The 23,260-nt window shown below is 49.6% G+C and overlaps 1 protein-coding gene across 2 annotated transcripts in view; it reads left to right on the forward strand.

Moving 5' to 3' along the window:
• Nucleotides 1-23,260, forward strand: part of DELE1 (DAP3 binding cell death enhancer 1) — a 103,860-nt gene that overhangs the window by 67,864 nt on the left and 12,736 nt on the right. For both annotated transcript variants that reach the window (XM_078653526.1, XM_078653527.1), the window contains exons 10-11: nt 5-97; nt 1,554-1,713. In XM_078653526.1, the coding sequence (XP_078509652.1) occupies nt 5-97; nt 1,554-1,713 (253 nt within the window). The remainder of the gene's footprint in view (nt 1-4; nt 98-1,553; nt 1,714-23,260) is intronic.

Genomic DNA, 23,260 nt, shown 5'->3' on the forward strand with positions numbered 1-23,260 from the left:
CCAGGCACAAGCTTACCTAGGAGTGTTTTACACCAAAGATTCCCGCATGGATCCTCAGAAAGCTGTCCAGTACCTTCGTAAAGCAGCCGAGAGTGGGGTAATTGCTTTCTTGTTGTGTTGGCGTGTTGTATATCGCTGGAAGTTGCTAATGTATTAAATGGGAACTATCAGTTACCCTTGATTTGTTTCTCTGGGTGTTTTATATGATGCTAACATGCCGTCTGATGCCTACTTGCAATAGTACTGAGACGCAAAGCATACAGAAATGTCAGAAACATTGCAGTAAACTGTGGGAGGATTGTGCATTATCATATGTCCTACAAGGTACTCCCCGGTCACTAAGGTTATTTGAAAAATAGCAGCAGGAAAAAATGCCATGGTCACACTGTATCTTTTTCCTCCTGCAACAGAGATTTCCTTCTTGGTACCCTGCTTTACCCACACTGACATTTCTTTGTTAATTGTAGGTTTGTGAATATGCTGCTCTGTTCATCCTTTGTCTTTGCTGGCATAGTGCATTTCACTCTTCCATATGAAATTCATCTATGCACTCCGACTCCCAGATGATTCTGACTTCATTAGAGCAGAGTTTGTGTTTTATGACTATCTCATGTTGCTCATTTACCAATGGCCTGGATGGACCACCTGGGGGTGGGAGGGAGTGAGAAACAAAGTGATGGGGTGCTTGAACTAATCAAACACAAGATGATGGACGGAGCGCTGAAACCTTTCAGACACTCTTCCCCCAGTCACAGATCTGGGTTGAATCTATCGTCGTTCTTTAGCTCACTTCACCACCCCAGTTCAGACACAGCTATATGCAAATCAGTCCTGACCCTGTGCCTCATGGGAACAGTCCAGCCCGAAATGCCAAGCCATGTCTTCCCTGGACCGGACTCTGAGCGCTCCGTCCATCATCTCCTTGTGTTTGTTTTGTTCACCCTGAGTTGGCAGGGTATGCCCAGCCGGGGGCCCCTTGCTCACTTTGCCACTGGATTCAGGCTAGCCTGGCTGATGAGGGCTGTTATCCCGATACCGATCCCAGGATGCTTGTTTCCGGTCCAGGGAAGGCATAGCTTGGCAGTTCGGGCTTGACTGTTCCCATGAGGCACATGGTCAAGACTGATTTGCATATAGCTGTGTCTGAACTGGGGTGGCAAAGTAAACTAAAGAACGATGATGGATTCAACCCAGATCTGTGACTGGGGGTGAGTGTCTGAAAAGTTTCAGCGCTCCGTCCATCATCTCCTTGTGTGTGCTTGAACTAATGTCACCTACTGGAAACTACTCTAGGTCTCACTCAAGTCCATACAACTGTCACAAACTTCCTCCCATCCTCTCCTTGCCCCTTCCCCATGGTACACCCTCCTCTCTGCCCCGTACCCCTTTCCACAGTCAGTTCCAACTTCCTTCACACGCAGAAGAGGCTCAGCACTGGATCCAGTGTAAACATTCCTGGTATAGCAGGCACAGGTCTGGGAGCTGAGATCCAGGCTTCCGTCAGGCATGGAACAAAAGAATGTAAATTCAGATGCATGTTTCTGTTTTTTCAGGATGCCCAGAGCAGGTTCCACTTGGGTGTGTGCTACGAGAGTGGATTTGGAGTGGATTTGAATGTGCCCGAAGCAATTAAGCATTATGAGAAGGCAGCGTTGGAAGGACATCGGTCTGCACGGGAGAGGCTGAGCAGCATTCAGCAGAAACAGATGGAAGGTATGTGACCTCCACTCACTGGCAGTCTTCTTTTGAAGCAAGCAAAGGCGTGGAATACCAGGGCTCTGTTACACGAATGCCATGAGGCTGAGAAGAGATACATTGTTGGCCATGGAGCCAGGAGCTCAGACCTAATCTCATCTTTGCCATTTAACCATAGTGGGTGATCGGTTGCACTGCCCAAGAACGCCTGGCACGCCCAGCCAAATGTGTACTACTTTGGTGTTCATTCTTTTACATGACAGTGCAGCATATGTTCTTGTATGTCAGCGGTAATTATTATTGAGTTCAACCGCAAACCTGCAGCCTGAAAAGCAGAATGCTAGCTCCAAACATGAAGGGCAAGAGAATTGTTCAATACAGCCACGCCAAGCCACGGTTGCAGTTCTGTTGGCTAAAGCCAATTAGGTGCCTCCTGGCAGATCTATGAACATTATGGTTTGTGTCTCAGCCACAGTACTTTTTACATTGAACCCTGATTCACTCTAGACTAATTTGTACATAAACGTCATCCGTTCTAAAGTGCAGCCCTCAAAGTGATTGCTGGAACTTGGCATTATCTTCTTGCCACGTACATGTCTAAACTGTGCCTAACAGCTGCCACAAAACTGAAAACTATATAAAGAATGGATTTGGCAGCAGTGGTCACAGTTTACACACTGACTTTTACCGAATGCATTGGTATTTTGTGAACAGACCTGTTTAGTAATACCTCAGTCTGCAAAGTATCGATTCAAAATAGGTCAGAATTCGATCTACCTCATGAATATTAATGAGGTAGGTCTCAAATTGCAACCCACTATTATTCTCTGCATTATGAGATTGGTGGTCTGCATGGGTCAACCAACCATGTCTTAGATTACTTTTTAAAAAAAGCAATTATTTTTTAAGATTTTAAATGCAGCCTGTTTTCTTTAAAAGCAAACTGTATCCCTTAAAAAAAAAAAAATTAATGCAAAGTTTCACAATTTTTTCTAGGAGTTAGAAGTGGTTCCAATGACTGACCTACTGCTAAAAATGTTTTTGTCAATATTCACAAAGAGGAAGTAGTTACTTTTGGATCTGTTCACATTTGTAATTGGGTTACCACCTCCTTTGAGGTGTTGGTAACCTATCAATGGTTGGTGACCTCAGCATGTATGTTTAGGGAGGCGTTGAAAGTAGTAATCTATAAAGAGTATGAGCCACGTTCGAGGCATGTGGGCTGCTGAATTCATATCTATAGCATAGATCGCCGCCTAGTGTTGGGTCCGGATGATTGCACATTCTTGTCCTGGAAGAGTCTTCGAAGTATCACGAGATAGGTGGCTCCTCCCCTGGACTACAGTGCGCATGGTCATCGACTCCATCCTCAGATTGTTTTTTTCCGCCATTGGGTTCGGATGTAATTTCGTTATCTCCAGTTCGGAATCATTGTAAACTTTTTCGAGGCCCGAAGGCCTTTTTCGAACCGTCGGTATTGTTTGCGTTCGGTGCCCGGTTCTGTTCCGACTCAGTTCGAGTCGGATATCCAGGGAGTCGGGTGACCCTTCGGTGATCGAGGCCCAGTCGACGCAGCAAGACTTTCGACGGCATGGAACGGAGCCCGTTCAAGAACTGTCCCGTGTGTGGATCTAAGTATCCCCACATTGACGTCCACCCGGTGTGCAACAAGTGCCTGTCGCCGGACCACGACGAAGCCAACTGTATGGCTTGTTCCAGGTTTCGTTCGAAGAAGACGATTCGGCTTCGGCGCATGGCGCGCCTTGAGGCCCGGCGCTCGGCCCCGGCACCGGTGGACATCTTCGACGATGAAGAAGCAGACGAACAAGAGGTTCAGATGCAGATTTCACCTCCAACGGTGGACATCGAATACGACTAAGAAGCGGTTGTCGAAGGCCAAGACGTAGAAGAAGTCGTCGACGAGGTAGGAGATAACAATGAGGCCTATGGGGCCGTGGAAGATAGCTCAGAGGAAGAGCTATGCCCCGTTCGAACAATTTCAAAGGCTCAGGTCGAGGGATCGCCACACGGCCTTACCCAAGACTTATACCTGCATCCACGGCCCCGCCTTCCGGCCCGGCTACGGGCACTTCGGCGGAGCCGCCATTGTCGAAACCGAAAGTGAAACCATCGGTGTCGACAAAAACAAGAGGTTGAGGCGCCATCGAAACCGAAGACGTCTGCTTCCCCATCAACACCGTCATCTTCCGAGGTGTGGGGGCAATCGAACCCTAAGAAAGCAGTCAACCCGGTCAAGTCGGGCAAAGGCGTCGTGCCGAAAATGGCCAAGGACGTCGAGCCGAAGTCCAAAAAGGGCGTCGGGTCGGAGTCAAGCAAGGACGTCGAGCCGAAGTCCAAAAAGGGCGTAGAGCCGAAGTCAAGCAAGGGCGTTGAGCCGAAGACTGGGGCCCAGAAGCCAGTAGTCCAGGCCGCCGATCCGAAACCGTCGACGTCTGCTGCCATGGACAGAGATCGTAGCACCCCTAAAAAGGATGCTCCTACGCCTCGGACGGAAAAGCCAAGGTCATCGACGCTCGAGTCTTCCCATGTTGGTGGACCGAGGTCTGCTGTCGGGTCGTCCTTTACGAAGCAGGTCTCGGACTCCCTCAAACGAATTAGGGACAAGGCTTCAACGGCGGAACCAAAGACACCTTCCACCCCGAAGCAATCTGTTCCAACGCCAAAGACTTCGACGCCGATCCTCTTCGCGTTGCCGCCGAAGGTGGCGCCGAAGGCATTCGCACCACGATCGGTGCCCAAGGACTCTGTGGTATCGAGGCTGACTCAGCCGGCTGGGAGCTTGAAGCATCGAGCGCCCTTGCTGGAGGAGCAGTCGGAGCATTTCATCGATGCCGACACTGGAAAGCTTACGCTTTACAAAAGAAAAATCACAGCATCGCAGCCTTTGGAGTCATACACAATTCCTCTGAAGCGCAAAAGGCCTGCTTCAGAATCACCAGTCTTGGTCGAACCAATAGTTCCTCAGACTCCAAGAATTGCGACACCCTCACCCACTTATTCTGAAGGAGAGGATGCCGGGGAAGAGGACGAGGAATACAATTTTCCTACCAACACAGAGCCTGATGAACAACAGGACTCAAGGGTTGTGGCAGGTGACCAAGGGGATCAGCACACCGCCCTTGACCCTCAAGTGTACAACGTCAAGACCTCTCCCGCTGAGGATTCTGCGGCATTTAATGCCTTGATTGAGAGGGCAGCTAAAAACCATGACGTGGAAATGCATGCTGACCCTATTGAGGTGGACTTCCTCTTTGACACTTTCTCAACTGCTGAAAAAACTGTAAAGACTCTTCCAATGCTGAAGGGGGTCCTTAAGCATGCTGCGGACATTTTTAAGGAACCCACACGGTCAGGGGTAGTCAACCCTAGAATTGAAAAAAAATACAGGCCGGCACCTGGCGATCCTACCTACATCAAAGGCCAGTTGCCATTGAACTCTCTGGTAGTTTCTAATGCCCGCAAAAGGGCCAACTCGCAGACCACTGGTGAAGCTCCTCCCCCAGACAAAGAATCTAAAGTACTGGAGGCATCAGGAAAGAGAGTAGCAGCTCAGGCGGCCAATATCTGGCGTATCTCTAACACACAGGCACTCTTGGCTAGATACGATAGGGCACACTACGACACACTAGAGACCCTGTTGCAGCATCTACCAGACCAATATAAGGAGGCAGGGGAGATGCTTATCCAGGAAGGGAAGCTCATCTCTAACGCTTCCATTAAGTGTGCACTAGATGTTGCGGACACTGCAGCCAGGGCAATTAATACCAGTGTAATGCTAAGACGTCAGGCATGGCTTAGGATCTCCGGTTTTAAGCCGGAAATACAAACTACCATCCTTAACCAGCCGGTAAACCCTGACAGGTTATTTGGTCCTGAGGTGGATACCACCCTGGAAAAAATAAAGAAGGACACCGAGACTGCCAAGTCCATGGGGGCTCTCCAGTCCCAACAATTTCGGGGGAGCACTTTTCGTCGCTCAGGCCATAGAGGTGTTTCCAGAGGCCAGATGTCCCAACAAACACAGTTCACTAAAGGTGGGGCGTAATCCTCTTACACCAAGCAAAGTAGAGGAGGATACCGGGGCAACAGCACCAAGGGCAGAGGCAGAGGCAACAACAACTCCCGTTCCTCCGCCACCAACAAACAGTGACTCTCTGTCACTGCCCCCCGACCATCCAACACCTGTCGGGGGGAGACTCCAGCAGTTCCTGCCAGTCTGGAAATCCATCACCACAGACAGGGGGGTCAGGAAACGTATCCAGTTCGGCTATTGTTTGGAGCTAACATCCACTCCACCCAACATACCACCAAAACACCGTCCTATGTCCACAGAGCATTTGCACTTATTGCAGCAGGAGGTTCTTGTCATGCTGCAAAAAGGCGCAATAGAGCTTGTGCCAGTGGGGGAAGAAGGCACAGGGGTGTATTCCCTGTACTTCTTAATCCCAAAGAAGGACGGGTCCCTCAGGCCTATTCTGGACCTCAGGCCCCTAAACCAGTACATTCTCTCAGAACACTTGCACATGCTAACACTGCAGCAGGTTCTTCCGTTGCTCAATCAGGGAGACTTCCTCGCAACCTTGGATCTCAAGGATGCTTACTTTCACATTCCACTCCATCCATCCCACAGGAAATACCTCAGATTCACCATTCAGAATCGGCATTATCAATTCAAGGTCCTTCCTTTCGGAGTGACCACAGCCCCCAGAGTGTTCACGAAATTTCTGGCGACAGTGGCTGCGCATCTCGGGAGACAAAACGTCCATGTCTACCCTTTTCTGGACGACTGGCTGGTTCAGGCGAAGTCAGCCCAGCAGTGCGCCGCCGACATGTCCCACACCATTCACCTTCTTCACGGTCTGGGCTTCTCACTGAACTATCCGAAGTCGCACCTTCAGCCAGCCCATGTGCGGCAGTATCTGGGCGCGACGATAAATACTCTGGCGGCCACGGCTCAGCCAAATTCTGTGAGGATCGACAACATCCAGTCGCTAATCTAAAGGTTCAGACCGCAACACTCACTTCCAGCGAGAGTGTTCATGCAGTTGATAGGCATGATGGCCTCCTGCATCTTCATAGTCCCGCACGCGAGGCTACATATGCGTCCGCTCCAAGAATGCTTGGCACATCAGTGGACTCAGGCTCAAGGGCAGTTAAACGACCTAGTGTTGGTGACCGGTCGGGCATACAACTCTCTGCATTGGTGGAATCCACACAACCTTTGCAAGGGCCGACCGTTCCAAGAGCCTGTGCCACAGATTATCCTGACGACGGACGCATCTCTCCAGGGATGGGGAGCTCATGTACTCCACTACACGGTGCAGGGACTATGGACGACGCAGCAAAAGAAGATGCACATCAACTATCTAGAACTGATGGCAATCTTCATGGCACTGAAGTCCTTCAAAGTACATCTGTGCGACAAGGTGGTGTTGATCCGGACGGACAACATGACGGCCATGTACTACATCCAAAAGCAGGGAGGTGTACACACTCTCCACAGTTGTCTCATCTGGCTCAGAGCATGTGGAAGTGGGCCATTCAGAGGAACATCTTCCTCATGACGGAACACCTCCCGGGCAAAGACAATCAGATGGCGGATCTGCTCAGCAGGTACAGCCACCAGATGCACGAGTGGGAGTTACATCCATCAGTACTCCGCCCGTACTTCCAGCAGTGGGGTCATCCAGAGATAGACCTGTTTGCCACAAGGGAAAACGCAAAATGCCAAAGCTTTGCCGCCAGGTTCCCGCACCCACAGTCGCAGGGCAATGCGATATGGATGAACTGGTCAGGCAGATTTGCGTACGCTTTCCCCCCAGCACCTCTCATACCGCTGGTGGCACGGAAACTAAAGCAACACTCGATGACACTCATCCTGGTTGCTCCAACGTGGGCACGACAACCATGGTACACCACGTTTCTAGAACTCTCCGTGGTACCGCATCAAAGGCTGCGCCTCACACCCAGGCTCTTGACGCAGAACCATGGCAACATTCAGCATCCAGATCCGCAACAGCTCAATCTGGCGATCTGGCTCCTGAGGTCTTAGAGTTTGGCTACCTTGATTTGCCTCCTGAATGCATGGACATCATCCGGGAAGCAAGAAAGCCCACCACTAGGGCCTGCTATGCTGCAAAATGGAAGCGTTTTGTCATTTACTGTACAGAACATCACATCAACCCGCTAGATGCATCCATTCCTAACATCATCTGTTATTTGTTACATCTTTACAAATCCAATCTAGCATATGCTTCCATTCGGATACACTTATCCGCCATAGCGGCTTATCTCCAAAACAGGCAGCATCTCTCTGTTTTCAGGGTGCCTGCCATTAAAGCCTTCCTAGAAGGGCTAAAGCGGGTCATCCCTCCCAGGACCCCGCCAGCTCCTGTATGGAACCTCAATGTGGTCCTCACCAGGTTGATGGGCCCTCCTTTTGAGCCCCTGCATTCATGTGAGATTCAGTTCTTAACATGGAAAGTGGCTTTTCTCATTGCCATTACGTCTCTGCGACGTGTTAGTGAGCTACAGGCGCTCACTGTACAAGAGCCATTCATTCAAATTCACTCCAACAGGGTGGTGCTGCGCACTAACCCTAAATTTCTTCCTAAAGTGGTTTCGCAGTTTCATGTCAATCAGACCATTGCCCTGCCCGCGTTCTTTCAAAACCCTGAAACGGTAGCCGAAAGAATGCTCCACACTCTTGATGTCAAACGAGCGTTGATGTACTACATTGATAGGACCAAAGACTTTAGAAAGACACAACAGCTTTTTGTTGCCTTTTCAGCCCAGCACAAAGGCAACCCAACCCCATTTCCAAAGCAGGGATAGCCAGGTGGATCGTTAAGTGTATTCAAATTTGCTATCACAAGGCTAAGCGTACTTTAACGGTCCCCCCCAGAGCCCACTCCACCCGCAAGTTGGGGGCCTACATGGCTTTTCTTGGTAATATCCCTTTGGGAGATATTTGTAGAGCAGCCACATGGTCTACACCACATACATTTACTAAGCATTACTGTGTAGACGTGCACTCCAAGCAGCAGGCAGCTGTAGGGCAGGCTGTTCTTGAAACACTTTTTCAGACTTCTGCAGCTGGCACAGGCGGCCGCCGTTAATGGAGGGACTGCTATGTATTCTATGCTATAGATATGAATTCAGCAGCCCACATGCCTCGAACTGAATATGCTACTTACCAGTATGCATCTGTTCTTGGCATGTAGGGCTGCTGACATTCATATCGCCTGCCCTCCTCCCCGGCGCCTGTAGCGGCTGCAGACTTTTTACACTTACTCTTAGCATGGCCATCGCTTACACTGTTACACTCCATCTTTGCCACAATGGCTAAAAACAATCTGAGGATGGAGTCGATGCCCATGCGCACTGTAGTCCAGGGGAGGAGCCACCTATCTCGTGATACTTCGAAGACTCTTCCAGGACAACAATGTGCAATCATCCGGACCCAACACTAGGCGGCGATCTATGCTATAGATATGAATGTCAGCAGCCCTACATGCCAAGAACAGATGCATACTGGTAAGTAGCATATTCAATTTGATCGCAGTATATGAAGAAACCCTACACACTAGTAGATTGTCGCTCTCCCTTTGAGAGTCCATAAATGTCCCTATATTAAAACCAATAAACCCCATTACAGATGTGATTCCTGTAGACCACTCTATAATAAATGTGTGTTATAAGATTCCAGCTTAATTAATAGCCAACAGGTTAGCTCCGCTGCTACGAGACGTTATCCGGCCCGACAAGTCAGGATTATTTCCAGTGTCCTCCCCTGCACTCTAGCTCCCCAGTTGAGGGCAGTTGATATTTTCCTAGGCGCTACTAAGGTGTTTGATTCGCTCAGTAAAAATATCTTTTCATGCTCCTGGAGCAGATTGGTCTTAGTCGCCAATTTCTGAAATGGATTAGCCTGCTTTACGATGGCGTACCTCCGTATCAGTGGAGTAGTGATCTCTGTTCACCATCACCAGGGTCACCAGACTAGGCTGCCCTTGTCGCCTTTTTTGTCAGTAATTGCTGGCAACCTCTTTGCGCCAACATCATTCAGAGGCCTAGACTACACAACTAAAAGACTAGTGATATGCAGGTGACATGATGTATGTCTGAGACCATGCAACTAACATTTCACTAATACGTCAGTAATTAATTACATTTGGCTATCTTACTGGGATAACTATAAACTGGGCTAATTGTATCCTGTTTCCACTTACGTAGGCCACTAGCAAGGCTACAGTTGAGTTTGTGTTAAGTTGGTCTGAGACTATTGCTAAATATTTGGACATATGGATAAGCAGCGACCTAGCTGACGTGGCGCAGGCATTCTGGGAGGACACTGATGTGGCTTTAGGAGAAGATGCCTGCTTGGTCCAGACTGATGATATCTATGGCAGGTAGAATCGCAATTGTCGAGATGGTAATTTACCCTAAGTTCTTAAACCTCTTTGTAGATATCCCTATTTCTCTTTCTAGACACTTCTTCGGTCCAATCTCATTAGCTTAGCATGGGTGGGTACGCAACCTAGAGTTGTCTGGGAGGTTACTTACACTCCCTTTTGAGCAGGGATAGCTAAGCACACTGAATTTGGAGTTATATTACTACTAAGCTCAGGCCCACTTTGATTACTGTTGGCACAACCCATGTTGCTTCGGGCTCATGGCATTGTTTCGATATAACAAGGCACCCTGCGGACTCAGCACTGTTATGTGCGACGCTAAGGGGCGCCCTACAACTGAAGTAGATCCGGTGAGACGCATTGTGTGGACTTGGCATTGCCTCTGGCAGCAGGTAAATCTGGACAGCCTGTTCGTGAGCATGATCCCAGACATACAGAAACTAGCCATGCGCTGACTGTGCATCACAGTGTGCCTCCAAATGAGGCACCTACGATTCACCACACAAGGACCAATATTTCCAAATGGCACCTTAATCACATAATAGACATGAGAGGACCCCAACTGTTCGCCTGTTACCTTCTGGATGTTCGCTGTTAGATGTCTTCATGAGCCATAACCTTTGTACTACCTAAAGAATAGTGTATAATACATTTCCTAATGTTCCCCAAACATTCCATGCACTTGAAATGTTGTTGAGATAGTTGTCGCCAAAGCAGCCTATTACCCGGTTGTACCCAACCATGCAGGAGAAAGCCCCTGTTTGTAAACCGAAGCGAGAGCCCTGTGCCAGCTTGACCTAAACTCTGAATTTACAGACACAATATGGTTGTACTGTTCCACCCAGACAGGCACACTCTTGCCTAGTTGCCAATTAGAACTGATGCACATTAAATACATTCATAGGATGGCCCGCACCCCTATGTCCGTTTGTAAAATGGGCCTGGCCGATGATACCTGATTTGGGAGATGTGGTGTGCTGGATGCTGATTTATTTTTATTTTTTTTCATCTGTCCTGGAAATTCCCTGATGTGGCTGCTTTCTGGGCTTCATTGTTCGATACATTGATCATTGATTTTTCAGTACATAGGACTCCACTGACTGCCCTGTTGGGGTACATAAAAGATGTCCCAAAAGCGGTCCGGCGTTTAACAGCCCCTCTACTTGTTTTTACCAAAGCATTGGGGCCCAGCCACCATTTTCCTGAGACTGAAAACCGGATACAAGACCACTAGCTAAGAGCAATGTGAAAACTACTGAAAACTTATGCCACCCAAAACGAGACTAAAAGATGTCTGTCTGGGGACCACTTGTTACATACTTGTCCCTAAGAGCAGCAGGAGATGCCACTTGTGCAGGTGATGACAAGATGGGTCCGTATGCGGAGTCAGTGGATGACACTGAGCCCTTGTAAATGGGAACTGATGTATAACTGAAATCTTGCTGAAAGAGCATGTCGGAAATGTGTTGACTTGTAAGATGCAAGCAGATACTTTGGGGTGAAGAGGGGATGGTGATCTGGAGCGGGGACTTTACAAAATAACATGATTGTGATAAATGGCGAACAGCTTATCTGATAGAGACTAATAGCCGCAGATTCCTTCACGTAGAATTATCCCCAGGCGTGAGACTCGATCCGGAATTTTTTTTGCCCAGCATCCCTGTGCGCCGGGGAGACGGCATCACGCGGCTCCGCCCAGGCGCGCCCACGTACGTGACGTCAGCGAGGTCACATAAGTCCCACCCCGGCGCTCCTACGTCAGTTTATTCCTTTTCCGTAAGCAACGCGGATCTGGTTCATGCTCGGGCCTTTTTTGGCCTTTCCCTTCTTTCCCTCGTGTGTTGTGGGAACAGTGTGCAGATGCCTTCGGGCTTCAAGTCTTGTAGGTCTTGTGGGCGCTTGATGTCGGCGGTGGATCCTCACCTCATTTGCTTGGGGGAGGACCACAGCTCCACTAATTGCGAGGCGGGCCAGCGGTTGTAGCCGAAGTCGCCGCGGGAGCGCCGGATGAAACTTCTTTCGGCTCGCCTATCCAGATCGGCTTCGTCGCTGAAGGTTCTCGGAGCAGCCATCATCATCGTCGCCCTCATCCCTCTCCTGTGCTGCAAGAGCGTCGCTTGCCTGTGGGTAAGTGTCGCAGCTTGTCCCAGAGGGCTGGTTTCCGGCCAGTTGGGGTTGTGGGCTCGCCGCAGGTGATGCGGCCCGCTTGTCATCCCCTTATCCACCGTTCCCCGGTGAGGGGGCGTCGAGTGCCCAGATGGAGACATATGCGGTGGCTTTGCAGGCCTCGCTGGCTTCTCCTCCTCCTGCACCTCCTTGGACGTTGGCGGATCCCCTGCGCCATGTGGGGCCGTCTGCGGCGTCGCTGGTGGCTTTGGCGCCGGCTATTCTGGATCCAGGCTCTGAGGATGTGCTGCCGTTCGGGTGTGGACCTTCGGGGTTCCCTCCTTTGGACCACGGCGCCTCTGCTTCGGCGCAAACTCCTGCGGGAGTCCCCGTGTTGTCGCGGTAGGTCGCCAGGGCTCGGGTCGCATCCCCGAGCCCCTCTCGGCCCTTTGACAAGGTGATCCTGTCTAAGGCCAAGGTGAAGCCGCTATGGCGCTGGCAGCTGCTGGCCCTGGCGGTGCCACAGGAGTTGGCGGACCCCTCTCGACCTGTTTTGGGTAGGGGCTGGAAGGGGACCCCTTGTTCCTCTCCGGGGTACTCTCGTCCATCCACGCAGGCGGCTGCCTCGTCGGAGGTCGAGTCAGGGCCGGCGGCGCCACAGGAGTCGATGGGCCCCTCTCGTCCCCTCGTGGGTCGAGACTGGCAAGGGGCTCCTTGTGGGTCCCCTGGTCCCTCTCGCCCCTCCGTGCAGGCGGATGCTTTGCCGGAGGTCGAGTCGGTTTTGGCGCCTCATTGGGGGTCGGTGACACTCCCTCATTCCCCCATGGGCCGCTGCTGGCGGGGGACTCCTTGTCGCTGTCCGGTGGCTTCTCGTTCCTCCACGCAGGCGGCTGCTTCGTTGGCAGTCGAGTCGGCGCCATTCCGGCACCACCCTTTGACCACCTTGGCTCCGTCCCGGCCCCAATCCCCAGCGCCGGTTGAAGAGGTGGAGGCCCAGCCGGCGTCTCCTGTGGTGTTGGATGACCACGACGACGCCCTGCTCCAGGTCGCAGATTCTACAGCACCGGACAGGTGTCAGATCATGGATTCATCCTCGAACGTTCCCGCTTCTCCAGAGGTTGCGCACCTGCTGGTGTCGTCCTCAGCGGAGATGGGCTGCCGCGTCGTGGCGTTCTTCCCGGCACCATCAAAAGACGGCTCCTTGCCGTCACCGCGGCCGCGGCTTTCTCCGGAGGAACCATAGGTCACCCATTCTTCGGCTCCTTTTTCTCCCTTTCGAGCTACGCCCTTGCCCACTCCAGTTGGCTTCGGGACGGCCACTTTAGTCTTCAGCAGTCGCCCACGGAGGAGCTGCTTTCTCCACCACAGGACCCTACGGAGGCGGGTGCAGCCTTTAGCTTGCGCTTTCCATGGCTGTGGGATTCTGCGCATGGGAGATCCGGTTGCCCATTTCCTTGCGGATCATATTTTGGAGTTTCTCCACCAGGGCTCTGGTGGACGGGAGCTGCTGCTTCCCTTTGAACGTTCGCTCATTTCCTCTCTGACAGGGACTTGGGGACGCCCCGCCACGGGGGATCCAGTGCCCCAACACCTTCTTCATCGACACCTTCCGGCGCCACATGACCGGGCATGTCTTTTCCTTTACCCCTCTGCCAGTGGGACCCTGTTGCGGACTGCCTTTACTTCCCTGCCGTCTCTGTTGGCTCCACTTTCCTGGGAGACCTGCTGTCTGGACTCTTGAGGCTGCAATATGTTTGCTTTGACCAGTGCTGCTCTGCGGGCACTGAACACCTTATGTGTGTTGGCTGGACCACCTCTTGTTTGTGGGACTCGGCGTAGTCCCTTGGATCTGCAGCTTCTCCAGAGGGTGCTGGTGTTGATTTGCGGCACCATGCGTTGGATGGCCGGGAGCTGGCGGCGTTAATTCTTCGCGCCGCTCTGGACATCTCTGAAGGTGCTGGGTCATGCCATAGCTGCTTCGGTGGCCCTTCGCCGCCATGCTTTGCTTAGTTCCTGGTGTGTTCCCGGAAAATGTGCGGGAACGGCTAGTGGATCTTCCCTTTGATGGCACCCTTTATTTCCACGCCCCAGCGGAATCAGTCGTCCAGAGGTTTTTGGCAGGGCTTCGGCCTCCTCCTCCTATTCCCCCCTCAGTGACCTGTGAGTTTGGCTAGCTCTTAGTGAACTTCTTTCTTATTGGGCAAGTCGCCCTCGTTGTTGTAGTTCTGTGTGTTTTATGGCCACTCGAGTCCTCCTTGTGGAGGCTGTGGTTCTGTTGGCTGCTGGACGGCCCTTCTTTACGATGTGTTTTTGCTTGGATTACCTGCTCTAGGTTGGCCCTGAGATTAGGCCTCCTTTGTTTTTCTCCTGGGCTGATTGATAAGCCCTCTGCGGGGTTTTTTCCCTGTGACTTTTTCTGTTGTCCTCTGCTGCGCACGTTCTTCCAAAGAGGATTCCCATGTTATGGGACTTAACTTACCCTATGTGGTGTAGTGGTAACTGTTATATAGCTTATGCTGTGCTGGGGGGTTGTGGTCGCCTTTGGGCTTCTGCTCTCTGTGGGGTTCATGTACGTTGCAGGTGCAATTTCCCCTTTACTGGATTAGACTGTTTTGGTGGTACCCCGTGGTGTCTTCCTTGGGGTTGCTGCGCTGTGTGCTGGGTCTGGCCTGCTGTCTGGGGCCTAGAGTCGTGGCTTTGGTTCTGCTTCTTGGGTCGTGTGTGCGGCCCTCTCGCTGAGGTGTGCCGGGCTCCTCTTCTTCTTCTTCTCCTTCATGTCTCTGTCTTGGAGGCTGAGATGGTTTTGTGTTCCTCCTTCTTCCTGGTGTAGCCTGGCTGTTCCTTCCTCCATCATTGGATCTTGGATCATGGGGTACTCCTGTGCCCCTCTGTTCTGGTTGTTCAGGTTGTCCAAGTTTGAGGCTTACCTTTCCTCTTGTCCTGTCCCTCCCTCCCTCTTTGTTACTAGGGTCCTGGGGCCTCTGCTAACCTCTGAATTGGGGCCACCTGGTCGTGCCCTGCCCTTTGCCCCTTGGGGGGTTGTCGCACTCTGTGCCTGGGTTGCCTTTGAGGTTGTCGTTCCTTGTTTTTCTTGGAACTGGTGCCCCATTTTTATTCTTGGTTGTGGTCATGGCCCTGCTACATGTTGTTGTGACATTTTGCTTATGCTCCTTGTCTCAAGGGGGGGCTGTCTACATGCTGGCATGGTGGCTGTTCAGTGCTGTGCTCTGCTCTTTCTTCTTTCCCTGCCTTTGGGTACTGCGGTGTTGACACTGCTCCTTATGGTATTGTTTGTCACCATTCCTATTCCCATACTCCCACAGTTTTGTTTGATGGCTCCGCGTTGTGGTGCGGAAAAGTTCTCTGAAGAAAACTGACGTAGGCGCGCCGGTGTGGGACTTATGTGACCTCACTGACGTCACGTACGCGGGCGACGCCTGGGCGGAGCCCCTTGATGCAGTCCCCCTGGCGCGCAGGGATGCTGGGCAAAAAAGTTTCGGGATCCAGTCTCGCGCCTGGGGATAATTCTACATGAAGGAATCTGCGGCTAGAATGGTCTCTACCAGATACATTATTACCGAAGGTAAGTAACTCGTACATATGTGTGCAAACTTTAACAATGTGATTAGATTGTGTTCAAGGCATGTGGGCTGCTGAATTCATATCTTAGCATAGATCACCTCCTAGTGTTGGGTCCAGATGTTTGCACCTTGTTGTCTTGGAAGAGTCTTCGAAGTATCACGAGATAGGTGACTCCTCCCCTGAACTACAGTGCGCATGGGCATCTTCTCCATCTTCAGATGGTTTTTCTCCGCCATTGGGTTCGGATGCACTTCAACAACTCCAACTTCGGGACCGAAGTTTTCCAAGATTCAAAGGCCTAAAACCTTTAACTTTTGACGATATTGTTTCCGCTCTGTATCCCTCGACTTGACAACTCTTTCCATCCATCTCTGGTAGTCGACGTGGGCCGTTGGGCCTTTTCGATGCCACATGGGCCTCCTGCCGATGGAAAGAACCCTGTTCAAAAGATGCCCACAATGTCGATCCAAGTTTCCACATAGCGACAAGCATACAGTATGCAACAGGTGCCTATCTCTGGAGCACAACGAAGAAAACTGCCCAGCTTGTGCTCAGTTCGGGTCGAAGAAGACTATCCGGAATCGAAGAGCTGCCCGACTAGAGATGCATTGGCAGGCACCAAAACCAGAAAACATTTTCGAGGACGAACATGAACTTCCGGAGGCAGCGGACTCCGACTTAGAGCTAGTCACGGTAGAAGACCAGTCGGACTCCGATGACGAGATCACACCAGGGCAAACTGTGAGTACCAAAGCCCCTACCCTGCCGTCACCTCCATCCAAGGCTCCGGTCAAAGCATCGCCCAAAAGCCTTAGCCGAGACCGAAACATAGCTTCAGAAGCCGCGCCTTCCGGCTCGGCTACGAAGACTACACCTAAGCCTTCCGGTACACCGGTACCAAGTAAAACACTTCCCAAAAAGACTGTCTATTCAAAAAAGGCCACAGAGCCTAGAACGGGCACCGACACCAAAAGAATCGTCGACCCGATAAAGAGCGTCGACACGAAAAAGGTCGTCGATCCAAAAAAGTCCATCGACCCGAAGACAGTCGTCGATCCTAAGAAGACTGTCGACCCGAAAAAGGTTATCAACCCGAAAAAAGGTATCGAGCCGAAGAATACCGCCGAGCCGAAGAATACCGCCGAGCCGAAGAATACCGCCGAGCCGAAGAATACCGCCGAGCCGAAGAATACCGCCGAGCCGAAGAATACCGCCGAGCCGAAGAAGGCCGTCGAACCGAAGAAGGCCGTCGAACCGAAAAAGGCAGTCGAGCCTAAAAGGACAATAGAGCCGAAAAAGACCGTCGAGTTGAACAAGAACGTCGACCCGAAAACAGCTGTCGAGCCGACAAAAGACGTCGAGCCGGATACAGCTCCACGGAAACATAAGGACAAGAAAGCGACCGATCAAAAAATCTCGGCGCCAAAGCCACGGACAGTAGAAGAACTTTTTCATCCTGATCCAGTGCGCCCAGGCCAAAATAGACTGTATATAGACCCTGAAACAGGACATATAGCAGTTTACAGTAAAAACAAGAGAAGACAGGACACTAAAGTTCCTTCTCCTGTTCCTCCTAAGAAAAAAAGACTTTGGGACATCCCCTGCAAGACCTTTTACACCTCCTCCTTTCACTCCTAAGATGCCTTATGTTCCATATTCTCCTCCACCTCCACATTATGATGAGGGAGAAGACATGGGTGAAGATCCTCAACAGGATTTTATGGACCCTGACGATCAAGGAAACCAAGATACCACATGGGATGATCAAAACTACCGTGATGACCCATATGATACACAACCCATACCCGATGCCTCCACATACCCCACAAAGCCATCTCCTACTGACGGCACTGTCGCTTTTAACCAGCTAGTAGACAGAACAGCTCAGTATCATGGCGTAGACATGCACACTGACCCTACAGAAGAGGATTTCCTATTTAACACCTTCCCAACATCAGAGAAAACTGTACGTATCCTACCTATGTTAAAAGGAGTACTAAAGCATGCATCAGACATCTTTAAAGACCCAGCTAGAGCGCGTGTACTCAATCCAAGAATTGAAAAGAAATATAAACCAGCCCCTACAGACCCCTCTTATATCAAGGCTCAGCTACCACTAGACTCTCTAGTTGTTTCTAATGCTAGGAAAAGAGCGAATTCGCAAACAGGTGATGCCCCCCCCTCCAGACAAGGAGTCAGATTTTAGAAGCCTCAGGCAAAAGAGTAGCTTCTCAAGCGGCTAATACATTGAGGATTGCCAATACACAAGCTCTCCTAGCACGCTATGACAGAGCACACCATGATGAACTGGAAGGGTTATTACAACACCTACCAGAACCCTATAAGGCAAAAGCAAATGCACTAATACAGGAAGGGAAATTCATCACCAATGCCGCCATAAAATGCGGCCTTGATGTAGCGGATACATCCACTAGGTCTGTCAATACTAGTGTGTTACTATGCCGGCATGCCTGGCTCCGCATTTCTGGATTTAAGAATGAAGTGTAGTCTACCATACTCAATCAACCCATTAACCAGGATTTCTTGTTTGGCCCTGCAGTGGATACCATCTTAAAAAAGATGAAAAAAGACACGGACACCGCTAAGTCCATGGGTGCACTTCAATTTCAACAGTCTCGAAGCTCCTTTTGTCGCTCCTCTTTTCGAGGCTCAGGCAGAGGCAACACATCCCAGGCCTCTTCCTCATTTAAAAGTACTACCCAAAGCACCTTTAATAGAGGAGGTTATAGAGGGAACAATAACAAAGGCAGAGGACGTGGTGATAACAACACCAGAGCCTCCACCACCACCAAACAGTGCCTTGTTCACACTCCCTCCAGACCATTTAACACCAGTCGGAGTGTGGTAAATAAATAAATAATACCTCTATTTTTGAATGGATAAATGAATAACAGATAGCTCAATAAATAAGAGTCAAGATTCGAGGTAGTAGGAGTTTGCAGGTTTAATACAGCATAAAGGACAGGAACAGGACAACCTGCACGGGAACAGGATGGCAGCGCTTGACAGGGGGGCCCCGACAGCTGCCGGGCAGGATCTGGGATGAGCGCGCTAACATTTAATAACAATACACGAACATATATACTAAAAACAGTTGCATTACAATACATACGATAGGCGGAGCAGTAGGTGTGGTCAATAGCAGTCGTGAAAGATAAGGGTGAAAATGGGTGTAACAGGGGCGTATACATAGACATGTGATGCAAACGTAACAGAATATGTCATAAATGGGCGGAAACATGGAGGGGGCTACCTAAGGAGCCGGGACCTCTAGCCTAATGGTGCGCGCAAACTGACAATGACGTGTTACTAGGAGAAGCTGGGGGCTATGAACTCTGTGCTAGGAGCAGAGACTGAAGTCTGGAGAGTCAAGGCGACATGTACCTAAACAGTATCTAGTATCTGATGTTTAGAGAACATGTTGATATAAACTAAGAGTCAGGAGGGGAGAGGCTAACGGACTCCAAGACTGGAGCATGCATTATTCTACATGTAGTGTGTGATGAAGAATATTAAATGACCATTAAATGCAGTATTTCTCTTACATGGAGACGTAAAGGCTAGACAATGACGGAAACTATTGATGCGATTCAGTAGCTTAGGAATGCAGAGAAGGAGGGCTGGACTGATAACTAGAATCATAACATACTCTTGGCAGACTCGGAGGCAGAGCCAGGCTGAGCCGGGCACTGCGAGGCAGGAAGTAAGTGAAGGGTCGAGGATACAGGTGGGGGCTGTATCGCTCCTCAGCGAGGCTCAGGAGACAGGAGCTGAATCTAGTGTCCGGGCCCTTTTGAGGCCTAGAAACGGGGACTTTACAATGAAATAACGTGCATACTGAGAAACGTGGCAACGTGACTTTACATAGGCCTGATATTCGTAGTATTCACGAGAACTGGAAACTGGCATACTAGAGATGGACACAACTGTAATTGCGTCTTTAATCGAACATGGGGAATACATATGCATATTAATCATGCACAGATAACATATGATGGAGGACGCGTAGGGACACAGAACATGGCAAAATTTACTTTTCCACATTCCCTCCTTGTCACTACGTTTCCATCAGGAAACATCAATATTCATGATACCATCTATCATTTCATACAGTATCATTTGCTCGTCTCGAATTTTCTTGGAACGGGATTTAGAACGGGGCTTGGGACTAGGAATACAAGAGGTAGCACAAATGCCGCAAATCGCAGGGCCACATTGTATACAGAGGCAGCAACTGAATATGATTGCTACTGTAATACCCAGAAATGACAATACTTTCCATCCCCAGGCGGAAATTATATTCCAGAACCAACCGGACCATGTCCAGGTGCCTGGATCTTGGTGTAACAGATGGGCAATTTTATGAAGTCTGGTTATAGCTGAATAAACAGACGGCGCGTTATTAGGAATGAAAATGCAGCAACTAGATCCGATGACTCTACATGCCCCGCCCCTATCGGCCAGGATGACGTCAAGGACGAGACGATTTTGGAGCACGACAAATCTCATAGCAGATTGCTCTTCAGTTAAATTACCTAGGGCAGAGGCAGTCTCATTCACTACGGCTTCAAGGGTTCTGGTTAACCTACAAATTAACTTACTATTCTGGATAGGTCCTATAAAGAAGAAGAAACCTCTATTGAAATCTGTATATTGTTCTAGAGCAGTTTCAGTATAATCGACAATCGGGGACTCCCTTCTATGTCTAATGTGTACTAGACGTGTGTTTCTGTGATAATCAGATGGAGCTAGGAAAACAGGTGGCAGTAGGAAGGCAATGTAACAGGTTCCCTCCCGATCGAGGGGCAGACGAACATATGCAGTTTGACCACAAATAAAATAAGAATGACGTGAAGCTTTGAAAATAGATTTCCCACTGTCACTATATTTGACAATAGTAGTACAATCACTATGTCCTACATGTACGGAACCATTATTTCGGACACATAATTCGCCTTTGACTGGTAATACTGAAATAGCAGGTAAGTCTGGAGTAGAATCAGACTGAACATTCAGGACCATGAAATTCGAAGAATAATTACCCAAATTGTAAACTTCGTTTTCGAGATCTAACCCTGTTCTGTGGGGAAGACCTTGCTTGTCTGGGAAACATGTACTGTTAAGAAAAGACATATCTGTTGAGGATGATGTTAACGTGGACCATGCTCCACACGAACCATTATGTGAAAATGGATACGGAAAGAGTGGTAGAACTCCCTTCGGTGTCTGGAAAGGGGGGAGTCGACCACACACCCAACAATTAGTGGCATTGCTGGTCTGGTGTGAATAATGTAACATGCGGATAAAAGAATTGTTACGCATAGCGAGGCGATAAGAGAGTTCATGAGGAGGCAGATCACTAAACGTGTGCTCTACTGTAACATTAGAAGACTTATTTACATGAGAAACTGGAAAATACAGATAAAACGCATAACTGGTGCAGGAAATCATAATACTGAGAAATAATATGAAACTTAGAAAAACGATACATCGGATTGAGTTTTGACTAACTCTCTCACTATGGGGGTCTATTTTATACATGTCAGAAACCGGTCTAACCGTTTCACCTAGGGGAGGACTTAGACAATCAAACTGGCTGACTTATTTTACTAGACCTTAACTTAAGCTTATACTCCTGTTGCGGAGTTTTCTCTAACAGGGAAGGGTTCGTAGCAATGTCTTTTGCGGGACAGTCCTTAAGAATAGTACTTTGGCAGTCTTTTAAATGCTCGGAAATGTTCTTTGAAACTGGTTTCAATCCATAAAATTTTTTGATGTGTGAAAGATGCACCCAGCCTTTTCGTCCCTCCAACTTCACGGCTGTACGGGTGGCCAAGAGGACCTGTCGGGGCTCCTTCCAGCGAGGCTCCAGCGGACTTGAACGATCAAAGTTTCGCACTAGGACCATGGATCCGGGAACGATTTCATGCGGTGCCACCTCGGTATTGTCTGGAAATGCGGCAGCAACCTGTGAACGACAAGAGTTGAGGGCAGACATCAAGGAAGCTAGGTAATCTGTCAGCATATTACTTGAAACATCGGTAATACTTCGGGGTCTAGGTGTACCCCACATGTTAGGGGGGCGGCCGAATACGACCTCGTACGGGGACAGACCTGATCTGGAATGTGCGACCATGCGCATGTAGAACAGAGCAACTGGCAGAGCTACTAGCCAGTCCACACCTTTCTCTTGACAAACTTTTGCAATTCGGATTTTCAGGGTCTGATTATGTCTCTCTACGAGACCAGCTGCTTCAGGATGGCGTACACAATGGAACTTCCACTGGTACCCTAACAATAGGGAAACGTGCTTCATCAACTCAGATGAGAATGGCTGGCCGTTATCAGAATATACAACTCTAGGGAGTCCATAACGGGGGAAGAACTCACGAACCAACTGCTTGGCAGTGGTCGCGGCTGTGTAATCTGGGACTGGATATGCCTCTGTCCACCTGGACAAAGCGCATACAACTACAAGGACATACTTGAAACCTCGACATCGCTCCATCTGAATATAATCCATTTGGAGGACTTCAAAAGGGTGGTCAGGGGGCTGGAATCCACCTTGTTCCACCGGGGCACTTTTACCTGGATTAAACTGACAACATATCATACAGGTACGGACTTTCTGCTTGGCTGCAGCTCGTAAATGCTTGTTGAACCAAAGGTTCTGGATACTGTCTAACACAGCTTTTTCTCCTAAATGTGCTGGACTATGTGCGGTATTGATAATGACTTGAACCATAGAGTCGGGGAGAAACCATGTGGTTCTACCCTTCGTTAACCATCCTTGATCTGTCTGGACCCCTCCTTGTTCGGACCATTTCTTGATTTCATCGGGAGTAGCATGTAACTGGATATCTATGACATCTTGAGTAGGGTCTTTAACTGTCATACAGGTAGTCGGATCTGGAGTATGTGTCTGTGTTGGCTTAACTGAAATGTCTGGAGTCTGTGCTATAAGCTTGGCTGTGCGATCTGCTAGATCATTACCTTGGGAAATAATGTCAGTAACTTTCGTATGTGCTTTGCACTTCATGATAGCAATAGATGTCGGTAAATGTATAGCATCTAACAGAGCCTGAATAAGGAGACCATGCTGAATCTTGGTTCCATGAGAAGTCATGAAACCTCTCTCCTGCCAGAGCACTCCAAAGTCGTGTACGACTCCAAATGCGTAACGTGAGTCTGTGTAAACATTAACTTTCAGATTCTTGGCGTGTATGCAGGCTTGGGTCAGAGCAACTAGCTCTGCTGCTTGAGCGGACAGAGTGTCAATACGGTGTGTTTCAATAACTTCAGTGTCAGTAGTCACTGCATACGCGACTACTAGTTCTCCTGTACTTGTTCTCATACATGAACCATCCACATAAAGTGTCAGGTCTGGATCTGGTAATGGAATATCTGTCAGATCTTGTCTT

This window comes from Lissotriton helveticus, chromosome 7 (genome assembly GCF_964261635.1).
Source record: "Lissotriton helveticus chromosome 7, aLisHel1.1, whole genome shotgun sequence".
NCBI lineage: Eukaryota > Metazoa > Chordata > Amphibia > Caudata > Salamandridae > Lissotriton > Lissotriton helveticus.